General features: G+C 50.2%; 1 protein-coding gene across 1 annotated transcript; it reads right to left on the bottom strand.

Annotated features, from left to right (window-relative positions):
• Window positions 1-226: 226 nt before the first annotated feature.
• On the bottom strand, window positions 227-18,430 carry crb2a (crumbs cell polarity complex component 2a). Its single transcript, XM_062553562.1, has 13 exons — window positions 18,337-18,430; window positions 11,554-12,249; window positions 10,630-10,825; window positions 10,288-10,427; window positions 9,793-9,963; window positions 9,418-9,531; window positions 8,063-9,019; window positions 7,143-7,705; window positions 6,621-6,786; window positions 5,446-6,316; window positions 3,893-4,006; window positions 2,392-2,518; window positions 227-2,168 (listed from the first exon to the last, which is right to left on the bottom strand). The coding sequence occupies exons 1-13, from the start codon at window positions 18,428-18,430 to the stop codon at window positions 1,947-1,949; spliced, it is 4,431 nt and encodes a 1,476-aa protein (XP_062409546.1). The 3' UTR covers window positions 227-1,946.
• Between the last annotated feature and the right edge of the window lie 548 nt (window positions 18,431-18,978).

Genomic DNA, 18,978 nt, shown 5'->3' with positions numbered 1-18,978 from the left:
TGATCTGAATGTGTTTTCAATTTAAAGGTGCTCATATATAAGTTGCCTTTGTGTATGAATGTGTGTGTGTGTGTGTGTGTGTGTGTGTGTGTGTGTGTGTGTGTGTGTGTGTGTGTCTGTGTGTGTGTGTGTGTGTGTGTGTGTGTGTGTAGAGAGACATTCATGTAGTGTTGTAGTGCATATCCAGTAGCACTGTACACACTTTATTTTTGTTTGTGTATGGGGGTATTCACAAGAAATTATACATGCACAAATATACAAACAGTACTGCTGTGGGAATATTGCAGTGAGAAACATTTACTGACCTGAGTTGCATTCTTACAGCCGGGCTACATCAGGCGTGCAACTGACGCATTCTGTTTACGAATCATAAACATGGTTTTAGACGATCCATCTAATTTTTTCTCACTGTGCGCCCCGCTTTTGCATCTGGTGCAGCTAGTTCCATTGATTATAACGGGAGCTAATTGGTGCAGCATACGCTCTGCCCAGTGTAGCCTGGCTGTGGCGGTGCATGACACGTTTGGTTGCCATATATTATTGAAGCAGTCCAAGATTCTGAAATCATCATTCAGACAACACTGAGGTCAAGGAGGCCTACCCCTGTAGTTGCTGGCATCATATCAGAACCACACGTCATAACTGTCTGACATCGTGACATACTGACAGACAGGCAAGAGTGTTTTTTTCTTGGTATTAGGCCATGCCATCGCCAGCATGGAGCCATAAGCATACCGAAGGTTCTGTGCAGTGTAACAGGCTTGTGCTGATCTACGGTCATGTGAACTGCTGGTCACTGTTTGACATAATTTTCATCTGATTGCTTTCAGAGACCACTGGACACACAGCAACAGCACCTGAGGTGAGTAGACTGTATGTCTGATTCCCACCAGAGACTTCCTTTAAGCGTCTGTTCCCATGAAATATACTGTACATACACCTTGACATTTCATTTGATCCCCTACAAATGCCTCAGATGTTTATAGCACCATTCTGTATTTGCTGAGATCATTTGTAGGTGGAAGCTGGACTACTAGAGTGGCACTAAACATGGCGATTCTAGAGCGAACCAGAACTCCCCCAAAAAATTCAAAGGATAATTGTCTCTTATTTTGGGACCAATGCAGTCAAACACGCCAATATTACTGTTTGATGAATCTGCAGTAGGAATTTACTTTGTCGAACAACTTCTTAATGATTGTCAGATCGGAGGCTCATTTGAATACCTCTGGGGTCGCTCAGCAACTAAAGCCATTGTTTTGTGTGGACAAACTTGTTGCTTAGAAACAGGGTTTTCTCTCCACTGCGTGTAAACATCAGAAAGCAACTTGTCTTTGTCTAAGAATGTCCAGTAGAATCTCCCTTTTGTGTCTGTGAGTCTATCATCTCCGTCCAGAGTCTGATAAAAATATACACAAAATATACAAACTATACAACGTCCACATCCACAAGCAAGACACCCCCGATGAGATGATCCACGTGTTAGATACCTCGGATCATGTTGAGGTGGTCCGCTTTGGGGGTCCTACATGAATGAGTGCTCACCGCAGTGCATTCGGGGGTAGATTTTGGGTAAAGCTCATTTTTGTCTCTGTTGTCACGCAGTAGAGCTGACCTTTAACCCAAAAGCTCAAGGGCAGATCAAGGTGCAGAGCAGAATTTCTCCAATCATGATTTCATATGAGTGCTTCTCCTGTCCACCTCTTTCCCCAAACTAACGGTGCAGGGAGAAAGCCTCGGGACTCTGCTCAAACAAGTGGTCTTCACTTTCCACTTTCCACTGACATATAGTTCCATAGTGGGCGTCCTGAAACTCAAATCCATAGGATCTACCCTCCCTCTAAGGATCTAGTGGAGTCTGTCTCCTCTCCTCTCCAAAACACAGTCCATGTCCAGTTCAGCAGGGACAGAAGTGTTTTTTAGGGAATCAGGAAGGAGAGGAGGGGTCATATGAGTCGTTCCTCGGGGGGCAGTTTGAGCATGCTGTCCATCTCCAGGCGTGCGCCGGCCACCTCCTGCTGGCTGGGGTTGTAGGCCCCCTCCGACTGGCGTTTGCGGCGGGCGGTGAGCAGCATGAAGGTCACGCCGATGACCAGGATCAGCACACAGAAGCACACCAGCGGGATGATCAACACCAGCCAAGGGAAGCGCTCGCGCTGGGGCTGCTTCTGCTCAGATACACACACACACACACACACACACAGACAAAAGAAGAGACAATCAAATTAACAGGCAGTAAAACAGTGAAGCCACACCAGAAGTAAATGTCACCATGCGCTAAAACATATGGACAGCGTATACCATATATACATACAGTATGTACTATACACCGTATTCTACATATTTCCTTTACCCCTAAAAAAAGGCAAGGGTGAATAGAGTGATACATACGCTGGTCTCGCAGTGTGAGCCACTGAAGCCTGCTGGACACATGCACAGGAACCTGTTGAGCCGGTCAACGCAGGACCCTCCATTCAGACAGGGGTTGGAGACACACTCGTCCACCTCCGACTCACACCTGTGGTCAAGGAGCAAGAGCAGTGTCAGCTGAGACGGACAGAACTGGATCCTCAGTGTGCAAAGTGCAGTGATATCATTTGTTTGTGTGCTGAGGTCAAAAACAACTCACTGTTTGTTTTTAAGAGACTGGTAGAGCATGCTGACTGATAAGATACAAAGATGCTGATGTGATTTGGTAGAACAGGAAGAACATGTGCTTTGTGGCGAGGCCCAACTAGTGTTGTACAGTACGTTTTTAAATGGGGAATAAAGACTTGTGTTTCAGAACAGTGTCCATGAAGATGCCCTTATATAATAGGACAACATAGAAAGTCGATGTGGGTGTAGTTTTCTACTAGTCTGGCTATCACCACACTATAGTAAGCTCAATCTTGAACATTAGTATGGGGAGTGTGTGGTTTATTTCTACTGCTGGGCATTGTTCAAATGACTCTTGTATGATGCTTGGATAGTCCTTCAACCAATCAGATCAACAATCCGGTGCGTCTTTTGGATAAGCTCGTTTGTGATTAGACCCAAAGGTTGCGGAAGCAGGGGAGATAAATGTGTGCCGGGCAAAATCCGAATTCGCCGGCAGGTCACGCAGGGTTCACCCAGCCTAGTTTTCTATATTAGTGTACTACAGTATATCTAGACATGACAGTAGCCATTAGCCCTTACAATATATCCATAAATCCAATTCCAGGCTAACGGCGGAGATCCACTAGTCACGTCAAGTATGGAGCGCGTCAGGACAGGACGTTAACGTTGCCACCGCAAAGCATCTCGGGAAGGTAGCGCGGCTGTTTCACCTGCGCCGTCACGTCAAGAAGTTGGGCTCTGCTGAACTTTATGCAAATTAATCCGTCGGACGCACCATCATTATCCAATGAAAGCAGAGATCTTCTGTTACTAGTTCTCGTCCAGTTCGCCACTTCTCTCGGGAATTCATTTTAAGCTCAAAATCGAAACTGAAGTAGATAGAGGACAAATTAATAATAGCTGTGTCCAGCCCTTTACAACCCCTTGTCAGCCTACTGATACACGGATCTACGAGAAGACTGTTGGAAGAAGGTGGCGGAGATTGTTGGAGAAAATGGTCGGTTGAATGCTTAAATGTTGACTTTGTAGTCATGCTGTTGTGGCTGGCTAGATAGCCAGCTAAATGTCACACACAGGCACTCATGTTTTCAAAAAACACACCCCATGCCGAAACTTCGGTCACGCCTACTCTGCGTCCGTTGGAGGGATGCGTTTGCGTCTGCCAAAAAAATCGCTAGACGCAGGACGTGACTAGTGGATCTGTACCGTAAGACTCTTAAAAAGGCTATGTTATTGGTAAAGGTTATGTGAATAATCTGTTCACACTATGGAGTTCTCTGAGGGACCTCACCTATAGCCTGTGAAGGCTGCAGTGCAAGTGCAGGAGCCACCCCAAGCCTCGTCATGGCACGTGCCACCGTTGGAACATTCCAACTCATCACATGGAAGAGGAGGGTGGTTCCATCTGCAAGAAGGGGTCACAAGTGTTATTACCACTGTGCTTTGAGGGAAAGATATATTTATGGCGAGCTTAATTAGAAACACCTATAATGAGTCTGTTCAACCATATAGTTACAGTTACAGTTACAGTTACAGTTATGGTGCTTAGCAGACGGTCTTGTCCAAAGCGACATATACTAAACTGCTCACAAAAAGTAAGGAAACTTGACTTTGGCCCATTATATCTCCCTTTTAGTAATACCAACCAGTAAAGTGTTTCATATAATTTTTATCGTTGATTTGTCACCTTTACAATGAGGTATAGCTTGTAAGCATAGGGCAATCATGGAATGAGCAACACAAGCAAACGTGTAAGTAGTGCCAACGAAAAATGTGCCAAAATGGCCTGTTATGCAGTTGGAATTCACCTTTGTTACTTCAAGCATTGACGATTGCACTCTCCCACAGAAATGAGGAAAACAAAACATGTTGGGCATACATTTGTTCATTTTATACTCAGTGTCAGGGTCCTCAGTAGTGTGTAGAGGATCCATATGCAGCCACAACAGCTTGGCACCTTCTTCTCATGCTGGTCACCAACCTGGCTACATTCTGCTGTGGGATGGCATTCCATTCCTCGATAAGGATCTGTTGTAAGTCAGCCAACCTGGTTTTGTTGGTGACTCTGGCACGTACAGCATGCCCAAGCTGATCCCACAAGTGTTCACGGCAGGCCATTAGATCCTCTCCACTCCCAAATTCTGGAGGTACTCTCTGATGATCCCAGCTCTATGGGGGCGAGCGTTGTCATCCTGGAGGATGGCAATTGGTCCCATATTCTGGAGATATGGAATTGCCACTGGCTCCAGAATCTCATCCCGGTATCTAACTGCATGATGATTGCCTTCAATGATAACAAGGTCTGTCTTTCGAGTTAGGGAGATGTCACCCCACAGCAGAATGTAGCCAGGTTGGTGACCTGCATGAGAAGAAGGTGCCAAGCTGTTGTGGCTGCATATGGATCCTCTACACGCTACTGAGGACCCTGACACTGAGTATAAAATGAACAAATGTATGCCTAACATGTTTTGTTTTCCTCATTTCTGTGGGAGAGTGTAATCGTCAATGCTTGAAGTAACAAAGGTGGATTCCAATAGCATAACAGGCCATTTTGGCACATTTTTCGTTGGCACTACTTACACGTTTGCTTGTGTTACTCATCCCATGATTGCCTTATGCTTAAAAGCTATACCTCATTGTAAAGGTGACAAATCAACGATAAAAATGATATGAAACACTTTACTGGTTGGTATTACTAAAGGGGAGATATAATGGGCCAAAGTCAAGTTTCCTTACTTTTTGTGAGCGGTTTATATTGTATGTTCAGTGATGTTTGAGGCAGGACTATTCTCAAACATGGACCAAGATATCTCTCTATATTTCTACATCTCAGGGTTAACTCACTGGCAGTGTTGGCCGGTGTAGTCGGGTGGACAGGTGCAGGTGTACTCGTTGACCCCGTCCACGCAGGTGCCTCCGTTCTCACAGCCGCCCTCCTCACACTCATCCACGTCCTGTTCGCAGGTGGTGCCCGCGTAGCCCGCGTGGCAGGTGCACTCAAACCTGCCCTGGAAGTCCTCGCAGTGTCCGTGGACGCAAGGCTCCGAGGCGCACTCGTCGGCGTCCAGCTCGCACTCCAGCCCCTCCCAGCCGGGCGCGCACGCGCAGCCGAACAGGTCGAACAGGTCCTCGCACGTGCCCCCGTTCCGGCAGGGGCCAGAGTCGCACACGGGCGCGCTGGAGCACCCCGCGTGGATGGCCTCGTCTCCCACCAGGTGGAAGCGTCCGGCCTGCGGCGGGTGGAGGTCGTCCACGAAGGGCAGGTACACCCCGCCCACCCTCACCGCGCCCAGGCACCCTTTGTAGCTCTCCGCCAGGGTCACCACCCGGCCCTCCTCGTTGAGGAAGTGGAGACCCCCGGCGTGTAGCGGGGCGCTGCTCCCGTCCGTGATGCCGTCCACCAGGATCTCCCAGGGCGAGGCGTCCTGCTCGGGGTCGGTCATGAAGATCTGGACCCGGTGCCAGTGGCCGTCCGACACCCTCCGCTGGCCGGTGAACTCCAGCGGCTCCACGCTGTTCTCGCTGTGGATCTCCACCTTCAGCGACGCGTCCAGGAGCCCCACCAGCAGGAGCTCCGCCCCGTTGGAGGCGTGCAGCAGTAGCCCGTTCTCCGTCCGCGTCCGCACTTCCATGGTGACGATGGTCACCGGGTCGGTCAACGAGCCCTGGGAAGTGTACTGGAGTGGACTGTTGTCGAAGGTGGCGTTGGAGATGCCTGTGAAAGAGAAGGTGGTGTCAGTCCATCAGCCCAACTCAACCATCTAACAAAACTCTTATTACTTAGCACTATTGGTGTACATTAAATTAATCTAAAATGATACACTCATGCTAAGTAGATCTATTGCAAACATCACCTTTGTTAATAAGTACCCTAGTATAGTGGAATCAGAGGAGAACTGACCCTCAGGAACTATCAGTAAACAATGTGTCTCAACAGGCAGTAATGCCTGGGCATCACGCAAGGTCATCAGGAAGTCATTATTTTTGCATCCTGAGGGGAGCAATATGTTGGAGCTTACATTCATATCCATCTGGTAGGTCCACACAGTGTCCCCCATTGTGGCACGGGTCACTCATGCACCACACACGCGTCTCGCAGTGTTTCCCGGTGAAGTTCAGTGGACACGAGCAGACAAAGTCGTTCCAGGTGATGGTGCACTCTCCTCCATTTAGACATGGCTCCTCCTTCAAAACCAAACCAGACACCATCACATCACACGGAAATCCCAAGTTCAGAACATAAAGTAGATGTTGAACCCTCCAATAAGTGTTTTTTTGTCAACAACTAAACAAATATACATTTTGAAACCGAGGAACTGAAGTTAGAAATGGTAAAGCTACTGGATTTTTGTGTGCTAGGATGAATTCATCAACGCAACAAGGCCTCTTCCCATCACAGTTTCAGCTCCAGCAGATACTGTAGTGTTATTTCCCAAGGCCTATGCTGGAGTCATGGTCATGTTAGTGTGTGTGTGTGTGTGTGTGTGTGTGTGTGTGTGTGTGTGTGTGTGTGCATGCATGCATGCGTGTGATAATCATACCTTGCAGGTGTCGTCACTCAAGCAGTCACGCTCCACGTTTCCAGAGTCGTTGGGATAGTATACAGTGGTATACACTGAACTGTTCCAAGCATCCAGATCCAGGTGCACACTATCCAAACGGACATCCTGAAGGCAACCCTTGAAGTATCCCCCCCACTCTTCCAACTCCCCTTCAGGTAATCCACCAACGTAAGCCAAATCACCAGCCTCCACCTCCACTCCTGGGAATGCGCCCAAACTGTAGCGCAGACCTCCGAACTCAAAGAACACCTGCCCGTCTTTTAGGTCCACCTCCACCAGGTGCTTCTCCCCGTCAGTCAGGAACACGGGAGCGATTAGCGGCGAAGCGTCCGGCTGGGAGTGGACCATCACCCGCCCCAGCTTCAGGAAGAGGCTCAGGTAGGGATGGTCCTGCTCCGGGTGGGCGAGCTGAAGGATCAGTCCGTCCTGTTTCAGGGAGCGCAGGAAGAAGGACAGCTTGAAGTCCGCGCCGTGGCCGTCGGTCAGGTCGTACGACACGTAGCTCAGCGCGTCCTCGTGACTGAACGTCCAGGAAGGAAACTCTGCAGAGAGGAAGAGCGTTTGGGAGAAATCAACAAGGGGGAGGTGTGGAGCAAGCAGCAGCAGCACTCAACCATCTCCACCTGTCTGCATGAGGCGAGAAAAGCCTCCCAAAATACACTTGCAAATATGAAAGTAGAAAATGGGAAGGGACACAATGTTATGAGATAGATGTGACCATCTGACTGAAAGCTAGGCTATTGAATATGCAAAAGGATTGAAGTGTGCACTGTGCAGACAGTTTATTTGGAAGATTTTTAGTTTTTGTTTGTCTAGCTAGCACCTTTATCGTGACTCCTCCATAATGACCACCTCTCCCTAAAATATGGTCATTACCGAAGCAGAAAGAGTCCCCTTACCGTCCAAGCAGCTGTTGCCGTAGAAAGGTCGATGGCAGTCGCAGCGGTAGCTGGTCCACAGGTCCACGCAGTGTCCGCGCTGAGAGCAGGGGTCCTCCTCGCACCACTCCGTCTTGGTGCAGCCCAGCTCCACCTCCAGCAGGGCGTCCTCGGGCAGCTCCTGGGGCAGGATGGGCTTGGAGTCCACGAGCAGGTCCTCCATGCAGCCCACGAAGGCCGCGCCCTTCTCCAGGTGCTCGCGGTACTCCTCCGGCGCGCCGCCCACGTAGACGTGCGTGAAGGAGTCGGGGTGGTGGAAGAACGGGTCGTCGGGCGAGCCGCCGTCGTTGGTCGTGGCGCAGCCGTCCTCCTCGTCGCAGCCGGGGCCCTTCAGCACCAGGTGCAGCCCCTGGCCGACCGCCACGCTGGCGTCCCGCCACACGCCATCGGACACGTGTCCGGGGAAGGCCGCCTCCAGAGAGATCTCCTCGGACACCGCTTTGGCCTTGAGCCCTCCGTCCACGATCTCCAGGGCCAGGTAGCTGTCGGCGTCGCCCCGGTAGAAGAGCATCATGTCGGGCAGGGTGGTGCGGAAGCGCAGGCGGACGCTGGGGCCGCCTTCCCCGACGTCCCGGCGCTCTCGCTCGGGAAGAGGCACCTCCACGAGGATGAAGCCGGGCACGGAGAAGGAGAAGGTGGTCGGGGTGGAGCAGACGTCGTCGTAGAAGCCGGGCTGGCACTGGCACGCGTGGCGGTGCTCGTCTCCGTCCAGCCACGGCACGCAGGTGGCCTCGTTCTGGCACTCGTGCTCCACGCAGCCCAGGAGCTGGACGTCGCAGTCTCGGCTGCCCCAGGGCAGCTCGCCCTCCTCGGCCGCGGGGCAGCGGCAGGTGTAGGAGGCCACGCCGTCCTCACACGAGCCTCCGTTCTGACACGGCTGGCTCTCGCACTCGTCAATGTTCACCTCACAGGAGTCACCTTTTTGACGACAGGGAGGAAAACGGTCAGGTTCAGAAAATGGCGTCAACCTGTTTTCTAGACCTTTCTGTTCCAAAGGGATCCAAACTTGAATACAGTACAAATCTTAATACCAGAGGTGGAAAACTCCACAGGTGATCTCATCAATTAGCTGCTCTACCTTGCTGAAGAGTTGTGCTAATTAGAATCAGCTGGGTTAAGTTAATGGTTAGCACAGATACTGTATGTGGTAGGACTTTTACTTTCTGAAGCTGGACTTTTCCACCTTTATCTTGGAACTTTGTCATACAGTGTGTGTAAACTGTGTTAAACTGAAACATGAACCGGTCACTGGATTATTTGCAACTGTTAGTGTTGTCATTGGTTACTGTAGAGAATGTGGAAATAAATGTTCATACCTGTGAATCCATCAGGGCACACACACATATATGCGTTGACTAGGTCCTCACAGGTCCCTCCATTTTGACACGGCTCAGACTCACATTCATCAATGTCCACTGAGCAGTTCTCTCCTATGGATAAGCATGAGGTTTAGCTTCACCAACATTATGGACTAAGTAACACATTTACAAACTCTGACCTGACCCCTGACAATTACATTTAGTGACTTAAAAAGTCCAAATTGAACTAGTTAATAGCAAAAGATTTCTCTGTTTTCATTCCAAATGATAAAGTTGCACATACTGACATGAAGTATAGTAAATCAACGGATCATGATAGAGCACACTAGAGCTGGAGGGCCTTCTCTCGTCACACTGAGACTGATGGCCCACCTGTGTAGCCGGGCTGACACTGGCACACATATCCAGCGGCGTGTGCGTAGCTGAACTCCCAGCCCTCCTCCCAGCTGGCAGGGTCAGACCTCTGGAAGCATTCGCCGTCGTTCAGACAGGGGCCGTCCGCACACTCGTCAATGTCCACCTCACAGTTGTCTCCCTCGTAACCTGAAACGACCATAATGTTATAGCCAGCTCTCACACACACCGACGTTGATGCACACACCAATCTTACAGCAAGGTCCACCAGTTGTTGCAGTCACGACATTTTGTCCCTTTCAGGATCCTTCACCTATGGTCTTCTACTAAACATTGTCTTTTACATTTCTTGAGCACACATATCTGTGTATGTTGTCAATATCATGGTAAAGAGAAAAGATCATAAAAAAAACCCCAGATGTTTAAAAAGCTAATGTTGTTTTTGAAAGAAAAGTCATTTTCAGCTTCCAGCACCATTAATCAGAATGCTTGGACTTGGGTGCAGTACAGTACCTTCCCAGCAGGTGCAGTGGTACTCGTTGGTGCCCTCCTCGCACGTGGCCCCGTGCTGGCATGGCAGAGAGGCACACTCGGGGATGTCCTCCTCGCAGTGGTCACCCATGAAGCCCGTGCCCGCGCAGTCACACTCGTAACTGAAACACACCAAAGGGATGGTGTGAGTGTACTATGAGTGAGTACAATGTACAAACATGGATGTAATGTGCCATTATACATCAGTTTATCATAGTGGTAATGAGAAATATGCTTCTTCGCTTATCACTTATTGGTTGACAAATTATTACGTTTATTTTTGTTGATCAGGAGGATGTGGACTGTTGTAGGGCGAGCGGTTACCTGTTCACCATGTCAACGCAGGCAGCCCCGTTGAGACAGGGGTCACTTTCACACTCGTCAATATCAATCTCGCAGTCCAGCCCTTCGAAGCCGAGCACACACTCACAGGTGTACAGGCCAATCAGGTCGTGACAGGTAGCTCCATTGTGACACGGGCTTGAGGCACACTCGTCAATCTCCATCTCACAGTTCATACCTGACCAAAGGTATTCGGGAGAAAAACAAAATTACAACCACAAAATGGAAACTGTTAATCTGTTAATGTGGTCCCTTCAAACCATAACATCACAGTGCCCTGCCAGCCCTGTATGGATGTTTAATGTATTATTTAATTTAAATAAGAGTCATTTTCCATTTCTAACGCCAAAAAAAACTCTATTTCCCATCAACAACTGGCTCTCCTCATGAGACACTGGCACACACATGTCCTGCCCTCTTTCCTTGTCTGTGTGAGTGTACAGGCCAGTGGGTTTCTAGTGGCTGATCCATGACCTGAGGAATGCATTCCTGCGGTACTTTCCCCATGTGCCACAGATACCAGCCAGGCCTCCTGATGCTTCACAGGCCCTCTCACTTATGTGGAGAGAAGAGAGGTGCTGTGTTTTCCTTCACTCTGTGGGAAACGGCTATGAAAGCTTCAGAGTGCTGCTGATAAGGGGGCCCCGAGTCAAACTACATCTTCCAGAATGCAACACTGTCTCACTTCAGACCAGGACATACTTTCCCAAAGGTCAGGTCAAATCTTTCTAGAAAAGGAGTTGCTTGCAAGCAGACAGACTCTACTATCTCAACTGCTTATTGTGACTGATTGTATCATCGAACAGAAAGCAAAGAGAATATCATCTCTGCACTTAAGTGAAGTTGTGCTGGATTCATAAATGGATGTTATTGGGATGTTTTGAATGTGAGGAAAGCTATTCGCACCTGTGTACCCCAGCAGGCACTCGCAGGTGTAGCGATCCTTCATGTTGACACAGGTGCCGTTGTTCTCGCAGGGATGCGACGCGCACTCGTTGATGTCGATCTCGCAGTTGTAACCCTGGAAACCGGGCACGCAGAAACAGTGGTACTCCGCCACGCCGTCCATGCAGATGGCCCCGTTCTGGCACGGGTGCGAGAGGCACTCGTCCACGTCCTCCTCGCAGTTGTCCCCGTCGAACCCCGCCGCGCAGTGGCACTCGTAGCCGTCGGGCAGCCGCGAGCAGGTCCCGTTGTGTTTGCAGGGCTGGTCGGCGCAGTCCACCACGCGCAAGCCGCAGTCCTCGCCGCCGAAGCCCGTCGGGCAGTAGCAGGAGTAGCCGTTGACGCCGTCCACGCATTCCGTCCGCACGTCGTCGCAGGGGTTGCTCTCGCACTCGTCCACGTCCTCGGTGCAGTTGGTCCCGGCGAAGCCGTCGGGGCAGATGCAGGTGTAGTCGGCGGTGCCGGGGGCGCTCTCGCAGTCGGGGCAGGGCGCGTACAGGCAGGCGTCGTACAGCTCGTCGCAGTCCTTGCCCATATAGCGCACCTCCTCCTCCGTGTCGCACAGGCACACATAGTCGTCCATGGTGTCCACACAGGTGGCTCCGTTTTGGCAAGGGGAGGATATGCACATCTCTGATGTGGCTGTGCAGAATGTCCCTGTAAGAAAAAAAAAAGAATATCTTAGACATTGACTAAGACCATTTTGTTTATGGGGAAAGCAAATTGGCAAAAAACTACTTTCTGTTCTGTGTACAGATAAGTGGAAATTGTACACATGGATAGTTTGTCTGGGGGGACAGTGGGGGATTTCACTGATGGACAAATGTTAGATGTCTTGTAAACCAAATCAGGGTGAAGGCCAATGTGGAGCCTGCTGCGCGACAGTTGGTGTCAGGTTAAGCCAGATTATCTCAATTCAGGCAAATTGTTGCCTAAAACTGACTTCAGTAAGAATAATTATTCTGATAAACACCAGTGGGTGGACCTTTAAGGAAACAAGTAACTCTCTCTGATTTATAAACTTTCAAAAAGTTCACAGGTCACAAGGATTTGAAACAGTGTCTCAAACTGGCTGAATTGCCTCCCCGGAGTAGCCAGCCGGTGTGTGTGTGTGTGTGTGTGTGTGTGTGTGTGTGTGTGTGTGTTCACCAAGACCTCCGATGCCTCTAAATCCTCCCCGGTCCTACAGTAATTCTAACGCTCCAACTGTGCCGTGCAGACTCCCCGGGTGTCTGGAGATTTAACGGCCTCTGTCACGGCAAAGGCCCTCTCAGTGTGAGCGCCTCACCTAAAATATCCCACGCAGCACAAACCCGCTTTCCACTCGCTTTGTCTTAAGCGGCTGGAGTCATGCTCATTGACGGCCTCTTAACAATAGGCATCTGGTGGGACTCAAAGCCTAATCTTTGCCTGTCACTCTGGGGGGGGGCGGGGGGGGACCTGGACCACCCTCTGGGCGATAAATCAACCAAACAGCACAACAAAAAAACCAACAGTAAGTAAAGGCGTGAGAAAGAGCACTAATCAGCACCACGGAGAGAAAGCCAGCTAATGAATCTCAAAGCTTCTCGTTACGTGTGTTTGCTTAATTTGTTTGATTAACACCGTTTGCAGTCGTTAGTTGTTTTTTGTTTTGTTGTGGACACTTGCGTGCGCGGTCCACAGGGTAACCCTTGACAGCATGCTGGACTGTGTCTCCGGCCAGAAGGTAAAGTTTAACTGCCCGTTTTTTTTCGCTGAAGTCTGATGCGCACAGGGCGGATCCATCCCATATCTCCAATTTAACACCCTGCTGCTCATGTTTCCTCCCTTCCTGCTGGGAATCCCAAACTCACTGGGAAACTCAACCTAATGAATCTGGGTCAGTTACATGGCCCATTACATTTCTAATGATCCAGAGACAGCAACAATGCGAGACGTTTTTCAGCACTCACACAGCATAAGGGATTAGTTCATCAGCATGTGTTGTACGTAGAGCTTTCCTTTAGATTTTTTTTTTTTTCTTTTTTTTTTTATTTTTTATCAAAGCTGTTCATCGTATTGTGTTCCATTTGGTACCCAGTGAAAGTTTCACACCCAGGGAAGAGACTTGGCATAGTTGCCCTACATAAATGACTTACTAGTGAGTAAACTGAAAACATTGGCATGCAGAGTGTGTGTGTGTGTGTGTGTGTGTGTGTGTGTGTGTGTGTGTGTGTGTGTGTGTGTGTGTGTGTGTATGTATTACAATGCTGATAGGTACTGGACTGCTGTCTGGGCCTCCTCAGCTGGCCTTTCTGTGTGAATGAGGCTGAATGCATTTAGAAGAGGCAAGAGGGGGGATTTCTGGCAATCCGTTGTCTATATCCACCAGCCAATGGCGTGAATGCTTTGTTGAGTCACTGCGAATTCCACAGAACGGGCCAACCCCGACTCCCCCACCCCTCCTGCGCCCCTGACCCGGGGCCCCTCCCCCGCACTTTGATCAGTGTTCTGCACCCACATTTTCATTCGAGCGGAAGATATTAACGACCAGAAAGAGAGACAGAGGGAGGGCTTTGGAGTCAGGAATGTAGAAACATGCTGGTGTGGTGGAGCACAGCATCATGTATGCCTCAGCTGGACACTGTGTGTGTGTGTGTGTGTGTGTGTGTGTGTGTGTGTGTGTGTGTGTGTGTGTGTGTGTGTGTGTGAGAGTCCTCTAGAGCACCCAATGTGGACATAGTTCCGGCACTCCTTTCGATTAACCTTGTGGGCACCAGAGCAGATTCACCTTACAGCTCCGAGCAACAGATGGCTTTGGCCTTAATCTGCCCCTGGACCCAGCGCTGGCATCTGACTGGGTGTTAAGTGAGACTAGGGTTGTGGACGAGGCAGATGGAGAGAGTTGTCCTCAACCTTTACTCTCTACCCCCACCCCCACCCTCAACTCCACCACCACCACCTTCCACTCCAACACCACCACCACCACCCTCCACTCCACCACCCCCTTACCCATCTCGCTGCCTCCGACACCATGGGGGTCGTGTAAGGTAGTGGTCGTGCGTCCCCCCCCCCTACCCCCCTACCCCCCCGTGGTCCTGTGACACTGATCTGGCCTGAGCTTGCCCGCTGGGTGCGGGCGCGCCCGGTGCCGTAGGGGCACCACTCGTGATTAAGAAGGGGGCGCAGACCCTGGCGTGAGGCGGGGAGAGGGCCGAGCCGCCCGCTCCATTAAGAGTGGCATAAAAGAGCCGCATTAGCTCCCGACTGGGGCCCGGTCCAGGAGCCGTCCTTCCTATATAAACCAATTACTCTCTGAATGCAGCAGGCAGACATGTGACTGCTGGGAAAGGGACTTCAATCATGCCACTCTTTGTTAAAGACTTATTTCCCTAACAAAAGGGAACTATCACAGAAATGGCCTTGAGGACAAAAAAGCAAGAAACAGACACAAGTTGTTCATTGTAAACGGGGGAGCATTGATCAGACATGGAATTTAAAGGTTTTAACCTAATCCATTTTTAATGAATACATTTTTTTTTCTGTGGTGAAAAAAAAGTGTAAAACACAACATTTAATCAACATCAAAGAGTTCGCATCAGGGCTCCAGAAATCTCTTTATCAGCTTGCTCGCCTGCAAGCTGAACACTCTGTCACAACACACCGAGCTTATGGAGTGATGTGATTCCCAGACCAACAAAAGCAGATGCCACAGAGAAACTCAGAAAAGCTAAGCCCGCTCCTAAAATGACGCCCCCCCACCCCCAACCCCCCCTCCCCAACCAAACAAAGTTTTGTCACATGGCTGAAAGGAAGAAAGAGTGCCTGAGCGTTTCCCAGCCTGAGTATCTTTGTCTCCTTCTAGGAGCTGCGCTGAGACATTTCCACCTGCTGAAGAGAGAAAAAACAAAAACCTCTTCTCTCCTCTCCATTCTGGTCACTTGGTTCCCCCATCCCCCGGAGTCCGGGAAAGGGACCAGCGAACACATGACTCCAGTCGGAATTGTCCAGAAAAAGAAAAAAAGAAAGAAGAAAAGAGCAGCGGTTGCCGTGGCAGCCCGTGAAGTTATGCGGCTGGCTCAGTCAGGGGCTGCTGACCTCCGCTGACCCCCGGGGTCCTGCCTCCATCTCACTCGGCTGCGGCCTGGGAGACGGGCCTTGATGCGGGGGTGGGGTGGTGCGGCGTGGGTTGATGAGGGAGGAGTAGGTGATGGAGGTGGTGAAGAAGAAGGAGGAGGAGGAGGAGGAGGGGTGAGTGACACAGTTGGAGATGGTGCCAAGCGGCTTCACCTCATGCCCCCCCCCCCCCCCCCGCCCCCCCGGTGGAAAGCCTGTGAGGGCGCCAGCCTGACGGCAGGTTCACACTTCAGGTGCCAGCGGCCCGTAAATCTGGCGGTTGGCACGACATCGAGGCGTAAGATTGTTCGAGTCTGCTTAGTCTACTTCCGCTAGCGCTCAAAAAAACACACAGCCATAACAAAACAAAACTAATGAGCAAAAACAATCAAAACTCCCAAATCCCACTCTAATCGGCTGATGAGTCCATGAAGCAATTGCAAGTGTCCTGCTGTGTGCATCTTAGCGGGAGGCGATTAGTCCAGTAGGTGGATGGACTGACTAATAAGTCAATTCAAAAACTCATTCGAAACTATCACGATCATGTTTCCCCACCATCAGAATTCAACAATCTGCTGATCTGCTCTATGGTACATCTGGTGCACAAAGCAGACTTGTATATTGTGCAGGAGACGGATGCCACTGCGATATCATCACCTTTACCAGAGCAGTGGGAACACCCATCTAAAGGTTTTTATTATTCAGTGAGTAAAGTGTTTAGTAATAAGATAACCAAGGAGAGGATTCTGCAGATTAAAGTTCATTGCTCCTGATAAAAAAATGAATGATGCAATGAAATGGTGTTTATTCTGGCATTTCCACATAAACGCATTCCTGAACTCCTGCACTCCTCTCTCAGATAAAGGCAAGGCTCTCAAATGATGTTGCTCATCTCAAAGACACGTCCTCCTCCTCCTCCTCCTCCTCCTCCTCGTATCTCATAACAAATAGCTATATCCTCTCTCCTGGCCTTATCAGTAGGAAATGTGCTGCTCTGGGGGTGTGAGCCTGCCTGCCTGCCTGCTGCAGGGCCGATTTGGGCCGGTCAGATCTGGGCTCGTCCAGGTGCCGCTTGGATGGATGGTGTCCAGGTCAGGGCCGAGACACCACTGGCCCTGCTGACCTCCGCAGGCTTTCTCCGCAGTAATCGGCGAGGATCACCAGTCCATCCCCCACGTTCAGCTCCTCTAAGCTCCTGATAGCGGCAGGATACCTTGAAGGATTATAACTAAGTAGCCTCACACATCTATGTGCGCACACACGTGGACACACACACACACACACACGCACAGATTCACACATGGACACACAAACACACAAGTGCACGGCTCCTCTTGCAGTTGCTTGTATACGTGGTGGCAAACTACGAGCACAGTTCAAAAGTATTGGATTAGTGTAAAAATTGAGACGGCGTCTTGGCAGACTTTGGACTGGAGGTGGGGATTTAATTCACATGCTAAAGCAGCCCTGACCTCTGATCTGGCAGCGTGTCGTTCCCAAACTCATTTGAGGAGGAAATGAATCATGATGTATCAGAAGACTTTCAGCCATTTACACCTCTCACTGAACACACACACACACACACACACACACACATTCTATGACATACTCAGACGCAAGCACTCACACACAGACACAAGCACTCACACCCACATATACAGCCCTCCAATGAATCACCCACATGCCTAGCACAGAATGGCACAGGCTGATCCCTAAGCAGAGGTTACGTGAGTGGGGGTGGAGGAGGCCCTGTTGGGGGTAGGGAGGACGGAGGGGTAAGAATCTGGGGGTTGTGTGTGTGTGTGTGTGTGTGTGTGAGAGAGAGAGAGAGAGGGGCCCGTCTGTTGCTTGGCAGCAGCCATCTCTCTCACCTGCCTTATCTCTCGTCTCGGCCACTCTGACGGACGGTGAGGGGCCCCTGCCCCGTCATAGCTAAGACATTCCCCCCATTGTGATGCCAGCGCCTCCACCCTGGCCGGTATCGGCCGGTATCTGCGCTGGTATGCCACTTATCTGCGCGCCGTCGGAGAACAGCGTGCCTAGCCACCCCAGCCGTGGCGCTGAAGCGACACACTCATGTTTTGGGCCGCGGGTATCTCGGAGATGCCTGACCTGTTGAGAGACCGCCGCGCTGAGATCGAGCCTGGCACTCATGTGGACTGCACACTTATAACTGGGGCAAAATACATCACCATGCAACTTGTCACGTTTCGAAAATGCACAACCTGAAGGATGTTGTGCGTGTTATTTTGGAATTGGTGCCATGGCTTGGTTGAAATACCCTCTTGTGTCTTGATTTTTGGAATGTCAAATAAAAGGTGAAATGTTGAACACCTATATATGAGAGTGATTCTGTATTTATTTATTTTTTTACTGTAACATGCTGTATAGATTAAACAGATGGTCTGTTTTTAGAAACGCTAACACTGTTTCCAACTTCATTTCCCATAGGAAAAGAAAACCCTGTTCTCAATTAGATCAGCTTTTCAAGATCACTCTACCAGAAAGAGAGGAAGCTAATGCCACACAGTGAAGCCATCCATGAAGTAATCTTATCCAAACCACAGCCACCTCTGGAAAGCCACAAGCCCAGTCTCCACAAGCCTGGAATAACATGGAATAACAGACACAAGCTGTCGAGACATCAAGATGGGATCAGCGTCGCACATTCCTTATCTCGCGGCATGCGGTCCACCTGCGGTTCGGTTCTCTTGTGTGACTGACTAGGTTCTGATTCTGATTCTGGTTCCGTGCGGATCATCTCTGGCTGGCGGAGCCCGGTGTCGTGCCGGTACTGGAGCTGAAGTCATGCGTACTGGATGGCGCAGTCGACTGTGGGCAATCGGGCCAGATGCTCTATTGTGGTGCCTAAGTACACCGTCCAGAGAGAGGCTCTGTGTCTGGGAGGACTCGCTGGTCATCACACGGATGAACCCATGAACCTGTTCACCCTCTTCTCCATCTCTCTCTCTATCTATCTCTCTCTCCTTCCCTCCCTCCCTTTCTCTCTCAGTATCTATCTCTCTCTCTCTCCCTCTCTGATCTTGGCTGAGGAATGCTTCTCCCCTTAATCAGGGTGTCTACTTTAAGAGGTGAAGGGAGGCCTGGGGACCTCAAGACAGTGAAGGGTGGCCCTGGGCTATCTGATGACCTGTGGCCTGAGAGAGAGAGAGAGAGAGAGAGAGAGAGAGAGAGAGAAAGACAGAGAGAGAGTGGGGCAGAGAGAGGGAGAAAAAGACAGAGAGAGAGGCAGAGAAAAGAGAGACTGCCATTTACACATGACTGGGGGACTCCAAGTCCTGCGCTCTG

This window comes from Sardina pilchardus, chromosome 14, assembly GCF_963854185.1.
Source record: "Sardina pilchardus chromosome 14, fSarPil1.1, whole genome shotgun sequence".
Lineage (NCBI taxonomy): Eukaryota > Metazoa > Chordata > Actinopteri > Clupeiformes > Clupeidae > Sardina > Sardina pilchardus.
The sequence above is the reverse complement of the archived record's forward strand: the minus strand, read 5'-3'. Positions and strand labels throughout refer to the sequence as shown.